The 16,733-nt window shown below is 45.6% G+C and overlaps 1 protein-coding gene across 2 annotated transcripts in view; it reads left to right on the top strand.

The window, feature by feature from the left end:
* Positions 1 to 5,722: 5,722 nt before the first annotated feature.
* MICU2 (mitochondrial calcium uptake 2) overlaps positions 5,723 to 16,733 on the top strand; it is a 244,917-nt gene continuing 233,906 nt past the window's right edge. For both annotated transcript variants that reach the window (XM_048845650.2, XM_048845640.2), the window contains exon 1: positions 5,723 to 5,961. In XM_048845650.2, coding sequence (XP_048701607.1) covers positions 5,752 to 5,961 — 210 coding nt within the window. In that variant the 5' untranslated portion in view covers positions 5,723 to 5,751. The remainder of the gene's footprint in view (positions 5,962 to 16,733) is intronic.

The raw sequence follows: 16,733 nt of genomic DNA, 5'->3' as shown, positions 1-16,733 counted from the left end.
GTGCAGGATGCATATAGAGCAAGTTGGTCATATCACCCCACTAGGTGCTGAAGAATGTTGTGATTTATGACACTTTTTGCAGGACTAGTGCTAACCCCATTCTGCTGATGAAATCCCAGTTTTGGTAACTAATTTATTACAGGTTTCAGAATAGCAGCTGTGTTAGTCTGTATCCGCAAAAAGAAAAGGAGTACTTGTGGCACCTTAGAGACTAACCAATTTATTTGAGCATAAGCTTTCGTGAGCTATCACGAAATCTTATGCTCAGATAAATTTGTTAGTCTCTAAGGTGCCACAAGTACTCCTTTTCTTTTAATTTATTACAGTTTCTATGGGACATGGTAAGCTTCGCTTCCTCACTGTGTGATGTTAAATAGGAACTACATTTCTGTGTCAGGTAACATGTTTCCTATATATTTAGGGATAAATTCTGCCAGTGCATATGCAAATATATAAGAACACAAGCCTCAATGGGTGCCATGTATGGATACAGATGGAACCCTATAACACCATGTTAAAGTGTGGTAGCAACTGTGTACTGCTGTCATGGTGCAATACAGACCACAGAGGTTTAGTCTGAGGGAAAACAGATGACTGATCCAAAATTAGGTATTCTTACAGAAAGGAAAACAAAGTGTGTCCTGCAGGGAGCTGAGCTAGCCCTATTTGTCTGTACCGTGATCATATGCTTATCATTATGGGAACATGGGACCCAAATCTCTTGCATCAGCCATGCCTCACAGTGTTTCTGGGTATATGCCACCACACATGAAGTGAGACGGGAGGGAGAGAATTTTTAATGTGTGTTTGTGATGAGGCTCCATTTGGGAAGTTGCTCTGTGGTAGTCTACAGCAGTGTTCTCAAACTTAATTGCACCGTGACTCCCTTCTGACAAAAACAATTATTACACAACCCCAGGAAGGGGGACCAAAGCCTGAGTCCACCCAAGCCCTGCTGCCCCAGGCGGACTGGGGGGGCCCAAAGCTGAAGCCCAAAGGCTTCTGCCCTGAGCAGGGGGCATGTAACCTTAGCCTTGGGTGGTGGGGTTCATGCTTTGGCTTTGGTACCAGGCGGTAGGTCTTGGGCCCTGGACCCCAACAAAGTCTAACACCAGCCTCGGTGACCCCATTAAAATGGGGTCCAGACCCACAGTTTGTGAACCCCTGGTCTACAGGAATGGGAGAGTTGTATATCTTAGTCTGTGGGATTGCAATGGGAGGAGGAATTTTGTACTGCAACGTACACCCTCCCTTTCTTTAAGGGTAGGGATAGGGTTTCGTGGTATGTGTTAGTCTGTGAGGATAGAGGGATTTTGCTGTGTGTTCTACAGTCTCTGGGGATTAGACCTAATCACACAGCAAAATTTTCTCTCTCTCTCTGAGGGTAGGAAAAGCATTTTGCAGTGTGTTTTACAGACTCTGAGAATGGAGGAGATAATCACAGTATGTGCTACAGTCCAGGGGAATTTTGCTGTGTGTGTACAGTCTTGCCTTTGCCTTATCTGTGGATAAGGGGTGCTGATGAGAATGTGGGCACATTTTGAGGAGTGCTAAGATGGCACAGTGCTTGGATGAGATCAGTCCATGGATGAAGAGGGATAGCTCAGTGGTTTGAGCATTGGCCTGCTAAACCCAGGGTTGTGAGTTCAATCCTTGAGGGGGCCATTTAGGGATCTGGGGCAAAAATTGGGGATTGGTCCTGCTTTGAGCAGGGGGTTGGGCTAGATGACCTCCTGAGGTCCCTTCCAACCCTGATATTCTGATTCTATGATTCTGAAGAACAGTTTGCTGATGGTAAATTTGAGCAAGAGAAAGGTGGTGATGCTGGACAGAGGAAAGCATTTGGAAGAGTCACAGCCATGGTGCAGTCTCCTTTGGTTGAAGATACACACCCAAAATTGGTCAATTCACTCCGGGAGTTTGGAGTACTCTTGGATTTGTCACTGATGCTAAGGTCTCACATAGTAACATGAGAAAAACACTTTGTCATCTCTGGTTGGCTAGAAGACTCAGTCCCATCCCGGTGGAGGATGACCTGGCTTCAGTCGTTAAAGCCTTTGTCACCTCTCTACTGGACTACAGCAATGCAATAGATCTCAGCATAAAGCCTTAAACACTGAGGAAGCTCCAACTAGTACAGAATACTGCAGTGCATCTCATCAGCAACACTGGGTATCATGAGCATATCAGACTTGTCTTCTGCTCTCTAAACTGGCTTCCCATGGACTATCAAATCAAGATCTTGGGCCTTATCTTCAAGGCACTTTGTGGCTTAGGCCTAGGATTTCCAAAAGATCATCTAAAATTCTGGGACGAAGACCATGGTCAACAACTCTGCTCCTCTGGCACAATGGAATTTTCTATAGTAATCGTAAAGTTTATCTGTGTGGGAGACAGAACTTTCTTTGAGGTCAATCTGAGACGGTGGATTAAACTTCTGCAGAAAATAAGGACCATCACAAATCTTACCACTTTCTGCTCTAAGTATAAAGTGTATTTCTTTGACTTCTGTAATATAACTACATCAGAACATGTATAAGTATATTAATAACCCTATCAAAACAAGGCATTTCATTGCACACACTTGGAAGAGGATAAGTAAATAAACACATGGCAGACACTAATCATGTTGCTTAACATACTACTGGAAGGTGCTCAAATTATGGTGATGAGCATAATGCAGGGAGGGATACTTCAGTGGTTTGAGCTCTGGCTTACTAAACCCAGGGTTGTGAGTTCAATCCTTGAGGGGCCATTTAGGGATTTGAGGCAAAAATTGGGGATTGGTCCTGCTTTGAGCAGGGGGTTGGACTAGATGACCTCCTGAGGTCCTTTCCAACCCTGATATTCTATGATAAGAACCTCTGTAGAATAGAAGTGTTTCCAGAACAGGGCCATAAGGCTATTATAAAAGGGATACACTTCCACCCACTCTGCATTTACAATACAACTAATTAATGTAGCAATTAGTAAAATATTCTTTTTTGTATGTAATAGAAATTACAATGATCTGTCTCCTAAAAAAAGAAATCTCATTTTCACAGGGAATTATGTCAGAGTAATTGCCCTACTCTGTCATGTTGTCTAATGAATACAGAATTATAAAATTCCTTTAGCAACAACTGTTAATATTTGTTTAGCTGTAATGGTGGTGTGTTTAAGATTGTAGACTCTCACTTTAAATTTCAGCGTTTATTCCTGGTCCTGCTTGCAAGCAGCAGACACCATTGATTTAGTCTACTTAATGTATCCTCTCTACACGTACACACATCATCTGAAAGCTTATTATGTCCTCTTTAAGAAGAGGTATGATGTGGAGCTGTCAAGTGAGGCTGTTACCATAAAAATGTGGATAAACAGACACCCTCAACACATTAAAATGACCTCTTTGAAATATCTGCATTTGTTTCTATTAGTTTAATGACTGTTTTATTTCAAACCATGAAATTAGATTTCTTTGTGATCTCACAGCAACACTATAAAGGCTAGAACAAAATAATAAATTTGTACAGGTATCACTGAAATGTAATGGGATCTTACCTACCACCTCCCTGAGTTTGCTAAAATTTGCCTTCTTGAAATCCATTTTCTTTCTTATGCTGTTTTCCCTCCTACCATTCCTTAGAATCATGAACTCATCATTTCATGATCAATTTCACCTAAGCTGCCTTCCACTTTTAACTTCTCAATCTGTTCTTCTCTATTTGTCAAAATCAAATCTAAGACACCTTCTCCCCTAGTGGCTTTCTCCACCTTTTGAAATAAAAAATTGTCTCCAATGTATTCTAAGAACTTCTTGCATAATCTGTACCCCACAATATTATTTTCCCAACAGGTGTTTGGGTAGCTGAAGTCCTCCATTACCACCACATCCTGTGCTTTGGATGATTTTGTTAGTTGTTTATAAAAAGCCCCATCCACCTCCTCTCCCTGGTTAGGTGGTCTGTAGTAGACCCTACCATGACATCACCTTTGTTTTTTACCCCTTTTATCTTTACCCAGAGACTTTCAACAAGGCTGTGTCCATCTCAACCCCAGTCCCCAGTGTATACATTTTTGATATAAGGCAACACCTCCTCCTCCCTTTTTTCCCTGCCTGTCTTTCCTGAGCCCTACTATACCAATATTCTAGTCATCTGTATTATCCTACCAAATATATGCGACGCCAACTATATCATAGTTATGTTTATTAACTAGCCTTTCTAGTTCTTCCGGTTTATTCCCCATACTTCTCACATTAGTATACAAACATTGAACATACTGATTTGACACCCCCGCCCCCCTTATGTTCTCTCTTGTCTCTGCTGTAATGGCACATGCTCCACCCAGATTCTGACCCTTCTCCCAGCTCTCCATGTTTTTTACTTACCTGTGGGCTTTTGTCTCCTGCCCCCATTGAACCTAGTTCAAAGCCCTCCTCACTAGGTTAGCCAGTCTGTATCCAAAGATGCTCTTTCCCTTCCTTGATACATGGATCCCATCTCTGCTCAGCAGTCCTTCCTGGAACAGCATCTCATGGTCATGGGTGGCACTTGAACCACTGGCTGGGGGGATGCTAGCCCTCAGCCTCGCCCCTACCATCCTCTGGACCAGCCTAGAGCCCCCAACCAGGGCTGCCGGCTACTGCCCCAGGCTACCGGCGAGTGGCACAGTCCCAGCACTGGAGTGCTGGGAGGGCAGGTGGCATGGTTCCAGCCTCCCCAGCCCCCGAGTGCCGGGTGGGCAGGTGATACAGCTCCATCCCTGGAGCTCCAGAAGGGTGGTTGGTGTGGCCCCAGCCCCAGAGTCCTTGGAGGGTGGGTGGGGTGGTCCCAGCCCCTGAGTGCTGGGTAGCATGTCGTGGCCCCAGCCTCCCCAGCCCCAGATTGTCAGGTGGCGCAGCACCAGTCCCGGAGTGCCCAGAGGGAGGGTGGCACATGCGGCTCCAGTGTCAGCCCCAGCCTGAGCCGGTGCCCCTGCACAAGGGAACTAGGAAGAGTGGGCCAGAGCAGGAAGCAGGAGGGAGTCTGGGGGCAAAGCACAGGCAGGGCCATGCCTAGCCATTTGGGAAGGCCCAGCCTTCCCCAACCTATGATACCCGCTGCCCATGCCTATGATCAAGGAAACTGAAGCTCTCCTGGCGACACCATCTGCGCAGCCAGTCATTCACCTCCAAGATCCGTCTGTCTTTGCCTGGCCTCCTACCTTTGGCTGCAAGGATTGAAGAGAACACCAACCACACCCCCTGCTCCTTCCCCATTACTGCTGGAGCCGGAGAGCCCTGTAGTCACTTCTGATCTGCTCAGGGTCATACCTCGCAGTATTGTTAGTGCCCACAGGGATGAGTAACATGGGGTAGTAGTTAGAGGGCTGGATGATCCTCGACCATCCCTCTGTAACCTTTCAGATCCGGGCTGTCAAGGTTCCTTCCCCACTCTGAACTCTAGGGTACATGAAACAATGGTCTCTGTGTATATAATGTCTTCTGCAGTTTCCACAGTATGCATCCGATGAAGTGAGCTGTAGCTCAGGAAAGCTCATGCTCAAATAAATTGGTTAGTCTCTAAGGTGCCACAAGTCCTCCTTTTCTTTTTACTGATGCTGAGGGAATTCCCGCGCCGACCCCGCGGGTCCTTCTCTGCACTTGATTAGTGGAACTGAGGGCAAAGTAAGGGCAGAGGCTTCACTCCACCATTGCGCATGGCTAGCACTGTTCGCTCGTAGAGGGCTCCGTTTGAGTTCTGCGTTGCTTCTGTAGCCGCTTCCGGGAAAATGGCGGCCTGGAGAGCGGCTCTGGCTGTGGCTGCCCGGCGTTCCCTGAGGGGCAGCGTCTCCGGGCTGCGGGCCTCCGGGAGCCAGCAGCGGTGTCCGGGTCTGTGGGCTGCAGCTGCCACCCTGGTTGGAGGAGGCTCGTTGGCAGCGGGTTACAGCGGCTGGTGCGGACGGCCAACGCCCGGCGGGTTCCTGACGGTGCTGGCTCAGGTACGTGACCAGCTTCCCGGGGCAGGGCTGTTACCCGCCATAACTGCCGTGCCCACCGCGCTCGCGCCCTGGGCAGGGGCTGTTACCCGCTCTAACCCCCACCGCCATACACACATGCACGCACACAGACGTGGGAGCCCAGGGCAGGAACTGTTGCCTGCTATAACCTTCCCATACATACGGTAGCCTAGGCTAGGGGCTCTTACCCGCTATAAACTACCCCCGTCGCCGCCGCCCCCCCGTCCCCCGATACACAGACACCATTCGCTGGGGCAGGGGGCACTGGGCTGGGGTTGTTGCCTGCTATAACACCCCACACACACACACACACACCTGGTAGCCCAGTGCAGAACCATTACCTACTATAGCTCCCCGCTGCCCCTACCCCAACTCGGTAGCCTAAGCTAAACTCCTCTTCTTCTCAGTATCCCACAAAGCCCACTGACCACAGCGTATGCAGATTGACACTATGATCCAGTGCAGTACAGTTTATGTCAGGAAAGCCTGGCAGGTGAAGAAAGGTGTATAGACAGTAATTACACAGTATCTGACCCAAAGAAGAGTAAGTGACAGTGGAAGCTGGTGACATCTCTGCTTAGGTACGTGCATATGAAATCATCTGATAGCAAACCATAATGATCATACTTTATCTGTCCCAAAACTATAGATAGAGCCCTCCTGGAAGAGCCTCCATTGCTTAATTCATCTGAGGTCAAGCAGGTGAGGTAATGCATGTATCTGGTCCCCTTGACATCAGGCAGCAACCAGGATCAACAATATTTTACTTAAGACAATCCTGGCCTTATTTAAATTAATGAGTTGTGCCATTGTCTTCAATGGAAGCAGGATTTCCCTCTTAGTGTTGAGTACCTTTCCCCATTCACTGTAAACCATAATCACACAATAATGTAGATAACCTAGTTGCAGTTGACACAAGTATGCATTCAGTTAGTCAGCTTTGCCTGTAATTGTTCATTTACAAAGTTTGTTGTCTGCTACACAATCTAAAGTAGTCACTTCAGCTGGCATTTGTGCATTTAAGGATGAGTATTTCACAAACAGAATGTTTTTGTGTCTTGTGTTCTGTCTGAATTGCATGGCTCACCACCAAGTAAAAATATTTTCCAAGTGAGTCTATGTATTACTTGTGTTTGTGTTATGAATATTAGAATGTACTTGCCTATTAAGCATCAGTATGCAGATAAAGGATTACTGTCAGGAATACAGTGAGGTGGCAAAGTTTGCAGGTGATACAAAATTACTCAAGATAGTTAAGTCCAAAGTTGCCTGCAAAGAGTTATAAAGGAGTCTCACAAAACTGGGTTGATAAGTGCAAAGTAATGCACATTGGAAAACATAATCCCAACTATACATACAAAATGTTGGGGTCCACATTAGTTATCACGCAAAAAGGAGATCTTCAAGTCATCGTGGATAATTCCCTGAAAACCTCTGCTCAGTGTGCAGCAGCAGTCAAAGCTAACAGAAAGGTAGGAACCATTAGGAGAGAGATGATAAAACAAAATATAACGTCACTGTATAAATCAATGGTACACCCACAACTTGAACACTGCAGGCAGTTCTGGTTGTTCCCATCTCCAAAAAGATACATTAGAGTTGGAAAAAGTACAGAGAAGGGCAACAACAATGATCAGAGATATGGAACAGCTTCTGACTGAGGAGAGAGATTAAAATTAAAAAGACTGTTCATTTTAGAAAAGAGATGGAGAAAGTGAAGAAAGACATGTTACTTATTCTTTCACGTAACACACAAACCAGGGGTCACCCAATGAAATTAATAGGCAACAGATTTTAAACAAACAAAACGAAGTACCTCTTCATACAACACTCATTCAACCTGTAGAACTCATTGTCAGGGGATGTTATGAAAGCCAAAAGTACTGGGTCAGACCTGGGTTCAGAAAAGAATTAGATAAGTTCATGGAGGATAACTTATCTAATTTAATGGTATTAGCCAAGATGGTGAGGAATGCATGTTATGGTTGTCCCTAAACCTCAGACTGAAGGTGGGACTGGATGACTGGGGATGGATCATTTGATAATTGCCCTGTTCTGGTCATTCCCTCTGAATCATTCAGCCCTGGCCACTATTAAGACTGGATACTGGGCTCAGTGAGCCATTGGTCTGACCCAGTATTGTTATGTAAATAGATTTTTTTAAAAAACAAAACAAAAACCTCTCTTGAGAACTTCAAAACATTATTATCCATACTAACGTCCTTTTCCGTTTGGGAGTGAAGTCTTTCTCTGTTTTCCTTAGGAGATTAAATTAATATGTGGCTTGTTGGATACATGGACATGCTTGTATTGCTGTCCTTTGGTCAGTTCTCATGGGTGGATTGGGTATTGGGAAATATACAAGAATTCTGATCACAGAAGTACTCCTAGAGCAAAAATTTGTATTTACCTTGCATTCTAACAAATACTGAACATATCGAAGAGTGTAGGACAGGCAGTTGCATAAAACTTCTAATCCGTGGTTTATTCTTGAGTCACAAAATAGAGAGGCTAGGATTTTGTCGGTGTTGCAGTCCTTATTGTGGAGAAATGACACTTTTCTAAGATCAGCAGAGTCGTTTTCAAAAAAGTGTGGTATTTTTATGATGAGTTAAATCTTAGTCCTGTCCTTAGTCCTGGAAAGTGCCCAATTAATAACAACTTTGATTTGCTAAATATAGGACCCTGTCATAGCAATAATACTGTGGGGCACCCAGCATTCAGGCCCATTAACATGCTTCTGGGAATAGTTTTAATTTGCTCTGAAGAGCCAATGTATTGAAAATCGCAGTATTTTTGTTCACAAAGTGTAGTTTCTTATTTCAAAATAGTTGAATGCTACATTTAAAATATGAAAATATCAGATTACAGTTTTAAGGATTACAAAAAATCTTGTCAAGGGAAATTTGCAGAGATAAGTATTTATGTATAATTAAAATGATTTTGTATAACCTTAATCAGGTGCCAAAATCATCACCTGAATGAATTGGAAGTAGTCTCACGATATGACACTTGTGAGCCCCAATATTTTTAAAAAAAATAACCACGAAGGAAAAGCATCTGAGGCTGTGTTGAATTAACATAGTTCTGGTGGTGATAGACCATGGAATAGCTCCCATATAGTAAAAAGAAAAGGAGTACTTGTGGCACTAACACGGCTGTTACTCTGAAACCTCCCATATAGTGTTTGGCTAGCTAGGTGGTAGTACCCTTTGACCCTCTAGGTGGAACCTAGTATATCTAGGGACCATTTGTTGTGGAAAAGTGGAATCATTGAATAGTAGCAGATCCCAGTAATTTAATTTTGTTTTCCATTTTCGGCAATAAAATTAGCTGAAATTCCATGCCACTTAGAGGCAAAGGTTCTGCATCCAACTTTTAGTGACTCTTGCCCTGAAATGTCTCAAGTGCTGACCATACAAACTGTGATACTGAGGCCAAGAATGGAAAATGAAAAGAAAAATAAGAGAATAAAAGAAAAATGGGATTATGAAGTCCTAAACTGAAAGGAGGTGGGGCATGTAGTAGTAGAGCCAGCATGGCATGCTCCTTGCAAGGCAGTCTGTATTAGATACTACTGGTAAAGCTCTAGTAAATGTAAATCTAAAATATTCGTAAGCAAATTGCACTGTAAGACTATTAAGTTGCTTATGCAGCTATGTTAGTGGTATGGGGAATTGTTCTGTGAGGAGCATGTGTTATGTTTGAGATTTTTTTTTCTTAGACACAGATAACTGAGGACTTCACTGGTTCGTTGTCCTGTTGAACATAAAGGCTACCAACCCACCTTTTATTTGTCTCACAATGTAACTCTTGGATTATGAATGTCCTAAGTATTTTTTCATTGTGTAGTATGATGGGGCTGATACAGAGGGACTAGTTCTGTAAAAGATAATATTGATAGTTCTATGCAAGTATTCATAAACATTAAATTAGCAGAAATTTAACTACCTTATGGTGATACAAAAGTACATTATTGAAATGTAAACTAGGAATTTTGAAATGTTTTGTAACTCTGTGTCCACCACCAAGTTGTAAATGGTCTAAAACCTCACATTTATTGTTTAGAACTTTGAATCTATTGCCATGCCAACATTTCCCACATTTCTCCACATTCTTCTCCTTCCCCCCCCTCCTCCCCTTTCAGCCATGCAACCAGTATAGTTGTTGCATGTGAATTAACTGGTGAAGAATGATAATGATTGTTTGAGGTGTATCTGATGTCAAAGTGGCACTGTTTACAAATGATCTGCGCTATTAACCTGACCCTGAGTGTAATTGTAACAGTTAGATAAAATAACCGTTAATAACTTTGCTTAATTATCACATAACACCCTGATCTTGTAAAAACTTAGTGTATGCTTAATGTATGCACTATGAAGAGTTCCACTGATGTGGCTATTCATGTCTTCGTAGGATCAGGGCCTAATTTTTTCAAATATTACTTGCTCCAGAGCAGTAATGATAAGATGTGTGCATATAAAACTGTTTTTAACCATTGGCAAATGACTTTGTGACAAACAATATGTGCATCAAAGTTAGTTCTGAAAAAATCATTCTATAATTTTAAAAAAGAGTGTATTACTTCTACTATGACAGGTTTCAGAGTAGCAGCTGTGTTAGTCTGTATCCATAAAAAGAAAAGGAGGTCTTGTGGCAACTTAGAGACTAACAAATTTATTAGAGCATAAGCTTTTGTGAGCTACAGCTCACTTCTACTATATTTTCTTTCTCTTTCCCCATTTTCTCAAACCTGTTCTTTCATTATTTATTGAACTGAATATAAAAATATCTCTGGCACTGATCTGCTGCTGAAGTCTTAACTGAACTTGCCTGTTAAGTGACTTGTGCAATGGCCCTAATACTGTTAACATTTATATATGTGCTTACATTTACTAATGGTCAGTGTCCCATTGATTTTTAATGGGGCTACTACTCATAGTGCATAAAGTTAAGCATGCCTGTAAGGGTATGTCTACACTTCGGAATTAGGTCGAATTTATAGAAGTCGTTTTTTTAGAAATCGGTTTTATATATTCGAGTGTGTGTGTCCCCACAGAAAATGCTCTAAGTGCATTAACTCGGTGGAGTGCTTCCACAATACCGAGGCAAGCGTCGACTTCCGGAGCGTTGCACTGTGGGTAGCTATCCCACAGTTCCCGCAGTCTCCGCTGCCCATTGGAATTCTGGGTTGAGATCCCAATGCCTGATGGAGCTAAAACATTGTCGCGGGTGGTTCTGGGTACATATCGTCAGGCCCCTGTTCCCTCCCTCCCTCCCTCCCTCCATGAAAGCAAGGGCAGACAATTGTTTCGTGCCTTTTTTCCTGAGTTACCTGTGCAGACGCCATACCATGGCAAGCATGGAGCCCGCTCAGGTAACCGTCACCGTATGTCTCCTGGGTGCTGGCAGACACGGTACTGCATTGCTACAGAGTAACAGCAACCTATTGCCTTGTGGTAGCAGACGGTGCAATAGGACTGGTAGCCGTCATCGTCATGTCCGAGGTGCTCCTGGCCATGTCGGCCAGGAGCGCCTGGGCAGACATGGGCGCAGAGACTAAATTTGGAGTGACTTGACCAGGTCATTCTGTTTAGTCCTGCAGTCAGTCCTATTGAACCATCTTATGGTGAGCAGGCAGACGATACGGATGGCTAGCAGTCGTATTGCACCATCTTCTGCCGGACAGGCAAGAGATGAGGATGGCTAGCAGTCGTATTGCACCATCTTCTGCCGAGCAGCCATGAGATGTGGATGGCATGCAGTCCTTCTGCACTGTCTGCTGCCAGCCAAAGATGTAAAAGATAGATGGAGTGGATCAAAACAAGCAATAGACCAGATTTGTTTTGTACTCATTTGCTTCCACCCCTCCCCTGTCTAGGGGACTCATCCCTCTAGGTCACACTGCGGTCACTCACAGAGAAGGTGCAGCGAGGTAAATCTAGCCATGTATCAATCAGAGGTCAGACTAACCTCCTTGTTCCAATAAGAACAATAACTTAGGTGAACCATTTCTTATTGGAACCCTCCATGAAGTCCTGCCTGAAATACTCCTTGATGTAAAGCCACCCCCTTTGTTGATTTTAGCTCCCTGAAACCAACCCTGTAAGCCGTGTCCTCAGTCGCCCCTCCCTGCGTCAGAGCAACGGCAAACAATCATGCATCTGAGTTGAGAGTGCTGTCCAGAGCAGTCACAATGGAGCACTCTGATGGGGCTAAAACATTGTCGCCGGTGGTTCTGGGTACATATCGTGTTAAGGAAAAGTTAGCACATGTAACTCCATTTTGGTTTGGGGCCCACCATTGTCTAAATGCCAGCACATCATACCAGGAAGAGTAATCCTTAGATACTGAATCTTTGTGAAAATCCTCCTCCTTGTCTCCAGCCTGCCTTGACTCCCAGTATCTGGTTTTTGTCAGTCTCTCACTCCCTGTCTCTTGGCCTTGATGTGAGGCCTCCCATCCTGATAATAAAGGTTACTGATGCATGGCTTTAGGACCATGCTGTGTAATTAACATACTGGTATAGCACAAGGAATGCACCAAGCAGGAATAGGTGGTAGATAAGACAAGGGTTTGTTTATTGGCTAAGGTTTCCGATGCACGAGGGCAACATGCTTTGCTAAAAAGTATATAACCTTTGTATAATCTGTATTCAGGGTCCCCTCCTGGCTAGCAGGGGGGCACCACGCTCGAGCGTAATAAACTCAGTGTCTTTTGGGAACTCTGCAGTTGTGGACTTTGTTTCTGTGCCTCAGTCTAGATTCCGACTGTGCGTGACCTATCAGGTATCCCTCCGTCCGTGAAAGCAACGGCAGACGATGGTTCCGCGCCGTTTTTCTGTGCAGACGCCATACCAAGGCAAGCATGGAGGCCGCTCAGCTCACTTTGGCAATTAGGAGCACATTAAACACCACACGCATTATCCAGCAGTATATGCAGCACCAGAACCTAGCAGAGCGATACCGGGCGAGGAGGCAACGTCAGTGCGGTCACGTGAGTGATCAGGACATGGACACAGATTTCTCCGAAAGCATGGGCCCTGCCAATGCATGGATCATGGTGCGAATGGGGCAGGTTCATGCTGTGGAACGCCGATTCTGGGCTCGGAAAACAAGCACAGACTGGTGGGACCACATAGTGTTGCAGGTCTGGGACGGTTCCCAGTGGCTGCGAAACTTAGTGACTTGCTTTCCCCTGCCCTGAAGCGCATGAATACCAAGATGAAAGCAGCCCTCACAGTTGAGAAGCGAGTGGCGATAGCCCTGTGGAAGCTTGCAACGCCAGACAGCTATCGGTCAGTTGGGAATCAATTTGGAGTGGGCAAATCTACTGTTGGGGCTGCTGTGATGCAAGTAGTCCATGCAATCAAAGATCTGCTGATATCAAGGGTAGTGACCCTGGGAAATGTGCAGGTCATAGTGGATGGCTTTGCTGCAATGACAGGTTTCAGAGTAACAGCCGTGTTAGTCTGTATTCGCAAAAAGAAAAGGAGTACTTGTGGCACCTTAGAGACTAACCAATTTATTTGAGCATAAGCTTTTGTGAGCTACAGCTCACTTCATCAGATGCATACTGTGGAGAGTGTAGAAGATCTTTTTATATACACACAAAGCATGAAAAAATACCTCCTCTCACCCCACTCTCCTGCTGGTGGCCCACCTTGATTATCATACGCATTGTAAGGAGAGTGGTCACTTTAGATAAGCTATTACCAGCAGGAGAGTGGGGTGGGAGGAGGTATTTTTTCATGCTTTGTGTGTATATAAAAAGATCTTCTACACTTTCCACAGTATGCATCCGATGAAGTGAGCTGTAGCTCACGAAAGCTTATGCTCAAATAAATTGGTTAGTCTCTAAGGTGCCACAAGTACTCCTTTTCTTTTTGCTGCAATGGGATTCCCTAACTATGGTGGGGCCATAGACGGAACCCATATCCCTATCTTGGCACCGGAGCACCAAGCCGGCGAGTACATAAACCGCAAGGGGGACTTTTCAATAGTGCTGCAAGCTCTGGTGGATCACAAGGGACGTTTCACCAACATCAGCATGGGATGGCCGGGAAAGGTACATGACGCTCGCATCTTCAGGAACTCTGGTCTGTTTCAAAAGCTGCAGGAAGGGACTTTATTCCCAGACCAGAAAATAACTGTTGGGGACGTTGAAATGCCTATATGTATCCTTGGGGACCCAGCCTACCCCTTAATGCCATGGCTCATGAAGCCGTACACAGGCAGCCTGGACAGCAGTCAGGAGCTGTTCAACTACAGGCTGAGCAAGTGCAGAATGGTGGTAGAATGTGCATTTGGACGTTTAAAGGCACGCTGGTGCAGTTTACTGACTCGCTTAGACCTCAGCGAAATCAATATTCCCACTGTTATTACTGCTTGCTGTGTGCTCCACAATATCTGTGAGAGTAAGGGGGAGACGTTTATGGCGGGGTGGGAGGTTGAGGCAAATCGCCTGGCTGCTGGTTACGCGCAGCCGGACACCAGGGCGGTTAGAAGAGCACAGGAGGGTGCGGTATGCATCAGAGAAGCTTTGAAAACCAGTTTCATGACTGGCCAGGCTATGGTGTGAAAGTTCTCTTTGTTTCTCCTTGATGAAACCCCCTGCCCCTTGGTTCACTCTACTTCCCTGCAAGCTAACCACCCTCCCCTCCTCCCTTTAATCATTGCTTGCAGAGGCAATAAAGTCATTGTTGCTTCACATTCATGCCATCTTTATTCATTCATCACACAAATAGGGGGACGACTATCAAGGTAGCCCGGGAGGAGTGGTGGAGGAGGGAAGGAAAATGCCACACAGCACTTCAAAAGTTTACAACTTTAAAATTTATTGAATGCCAGCCTTCTTTTTTTTGCGCAATCCTCTGTGGTGGAGTGGCTGGTTGGCCAGTGGCACCCCCCCCCCACCGCGTTCTTGGGCGTCTGGGTGTGGAGGCTATGGAACTTGGGGAGGAGGGCGGTTGGTTACACAGGGGCTGTAGTGGCAGTCTGTGCTCCAGCTGCCTTTGCTGCAGCTCAACCATACACTGGAGCATACTGGTTTGGTCCTCCAGCAGCCTCAGCATTGAATCCTGCCTCCTCTCATCAAGCTGCCGCCACATTTGAACTTCAGCCCTCTCTTCAGCCCGCCACCTCTCCTCCCGGTCATTTTCTGCTTTCCTTCACTCTGACATTATTTGCCTCCACGCATTCGTCTGTGCTCTGTCAGTGTGGGAGGACTGCATGAGCTCAGAGAACATTTCATCACGAGTGCGTTTTTTTTTCTTTCTAATCTTCACTAGCCTCTGGGAAGGAGAAGATCCTGTGAACATTGAAACACATGCAGCTGGTGGAGGGAAAAAAAAAAGGGACAGCGGTATTTAAAAAGACACATTTTATAAAACACTGGCTACACTCTTTCAGGGTAAACCTTGCTGTTAACATTATACATAGCACATGTGCTTTCGTTACAAGGTCGCATTTTGCCTCCCCCCCACCACGTGGCTACCCTCTCAACCCTCCCCCCTCCCCATGGCTAACAGCGGGGAACATTTCTGTTCAGCGCAGGCAAACAGTTCAGCAGGAACGGGCTCCTCTGAATGTCCCCTGAAGAAAAGCACCCTATTTCAATCAGGAGACCATGAATGATATCTCACTCTCCTGAGGATAACACAGAGAGATAAGGAACGGATGTTGTTTGAATGCCAGCAAACATACACTGCAATGCTTTGTTGTACAATGATTCCCGAGTACGTGTTACTGGCCTGGAGTGGTAAAGTGTCCTACCATGAAGGACGCAATAAGGCTACTCTCCCCAGAAACCTTTTGCAAAAGCTTTGGGAGTACATCCAGGAGAGCTGCGAATGCCGGGGCAAATTAATCCTTTCACATGCTTGCTTTTAAACCATGTATAGTATTTTAAAAGGTACACTCACTGCAGGTCCCTTCTCCGCCTGACGGGTCCAGGAGGCAGCCTTGGGTGGATTCGGGGGGTACTGGCTCCAGGTCCAGGGTGAGAAACAGTTCCTGGCTGTCGGGAAAACCGGTTTCTCCGCTTGCTCGCTGTGAGCTATCTACAACCTCATCATCATCTTCATCCCCAAAACCTGCTTCCCTGTTGCCTCCATCTCCATTGAAGGAGTCAAACAACACGGCTGGGGTAGTGGTGGCTGAACCCCCTAAAGTGGCATGCAGCTCATCATAGAAGTGGCATGTTTGGGGCTCTGACCCGGAGCGGCCGTTCGCCCCTCTGGTTTTCTGGTAGGCTTGCCTCAGCTCCTTAAGTTTCACGCAGCACTGCTTCAGATCCCTGTTATGGCCTCTGTCCTTCATGCCCTGGGAGATTTTGACAAAGGTTTTGGCATTTCGAAAACTGGAACGGAGTTCTGATAGCACGGATTCCTCTCCCCATACAGCGATCAGATCCCGTACCGTCCATGCTGGAGCTCTTTTGCGATTCTGGGACTCCATCATGGTCACCTGTGCTGATGAGCTCTGCATGGTCACCTGCAGCTTGCCACGCTGCCCAAACAGGAAATGAGATTCAAAAGTTCGCAGTTCTTTTCCTGTCTACCTGGCCAGTGCGTCTGAGTTGAGAGTGCTGTCCAGAGCGGTCACAATGGAGCACTCTGGGATAGCTCCCGGAGGCCAATACCATCGAATTGTGTCCACAGTACCCGAAGTTCGACCCAGCAAGGCCGATTTAAGCGCTAATCCACCTGTCGGGGTGGAGTACGGAAATCGATTTTAAGAACCCTTTGAGTCGAA

This window comes from Caretta caretta, chromosome 1 (genome assembly GCF_965140235.1).
Source record: "Caretta caretta isolate rCarCar2 chromosome 1, rCarCar1.hap1, whole genome shotgun sequence".
Lineage (NCBI taxonomy): Eukaryota > Metazoa > Chordata > Testudines > Cheloniidae > Caretta > Caretta caretta.
The sequence above is the reverse complement of the archived record's forward strand: the minus strand, read 5'-3'. Positions and strand labels throughout refer to the sequence as shown.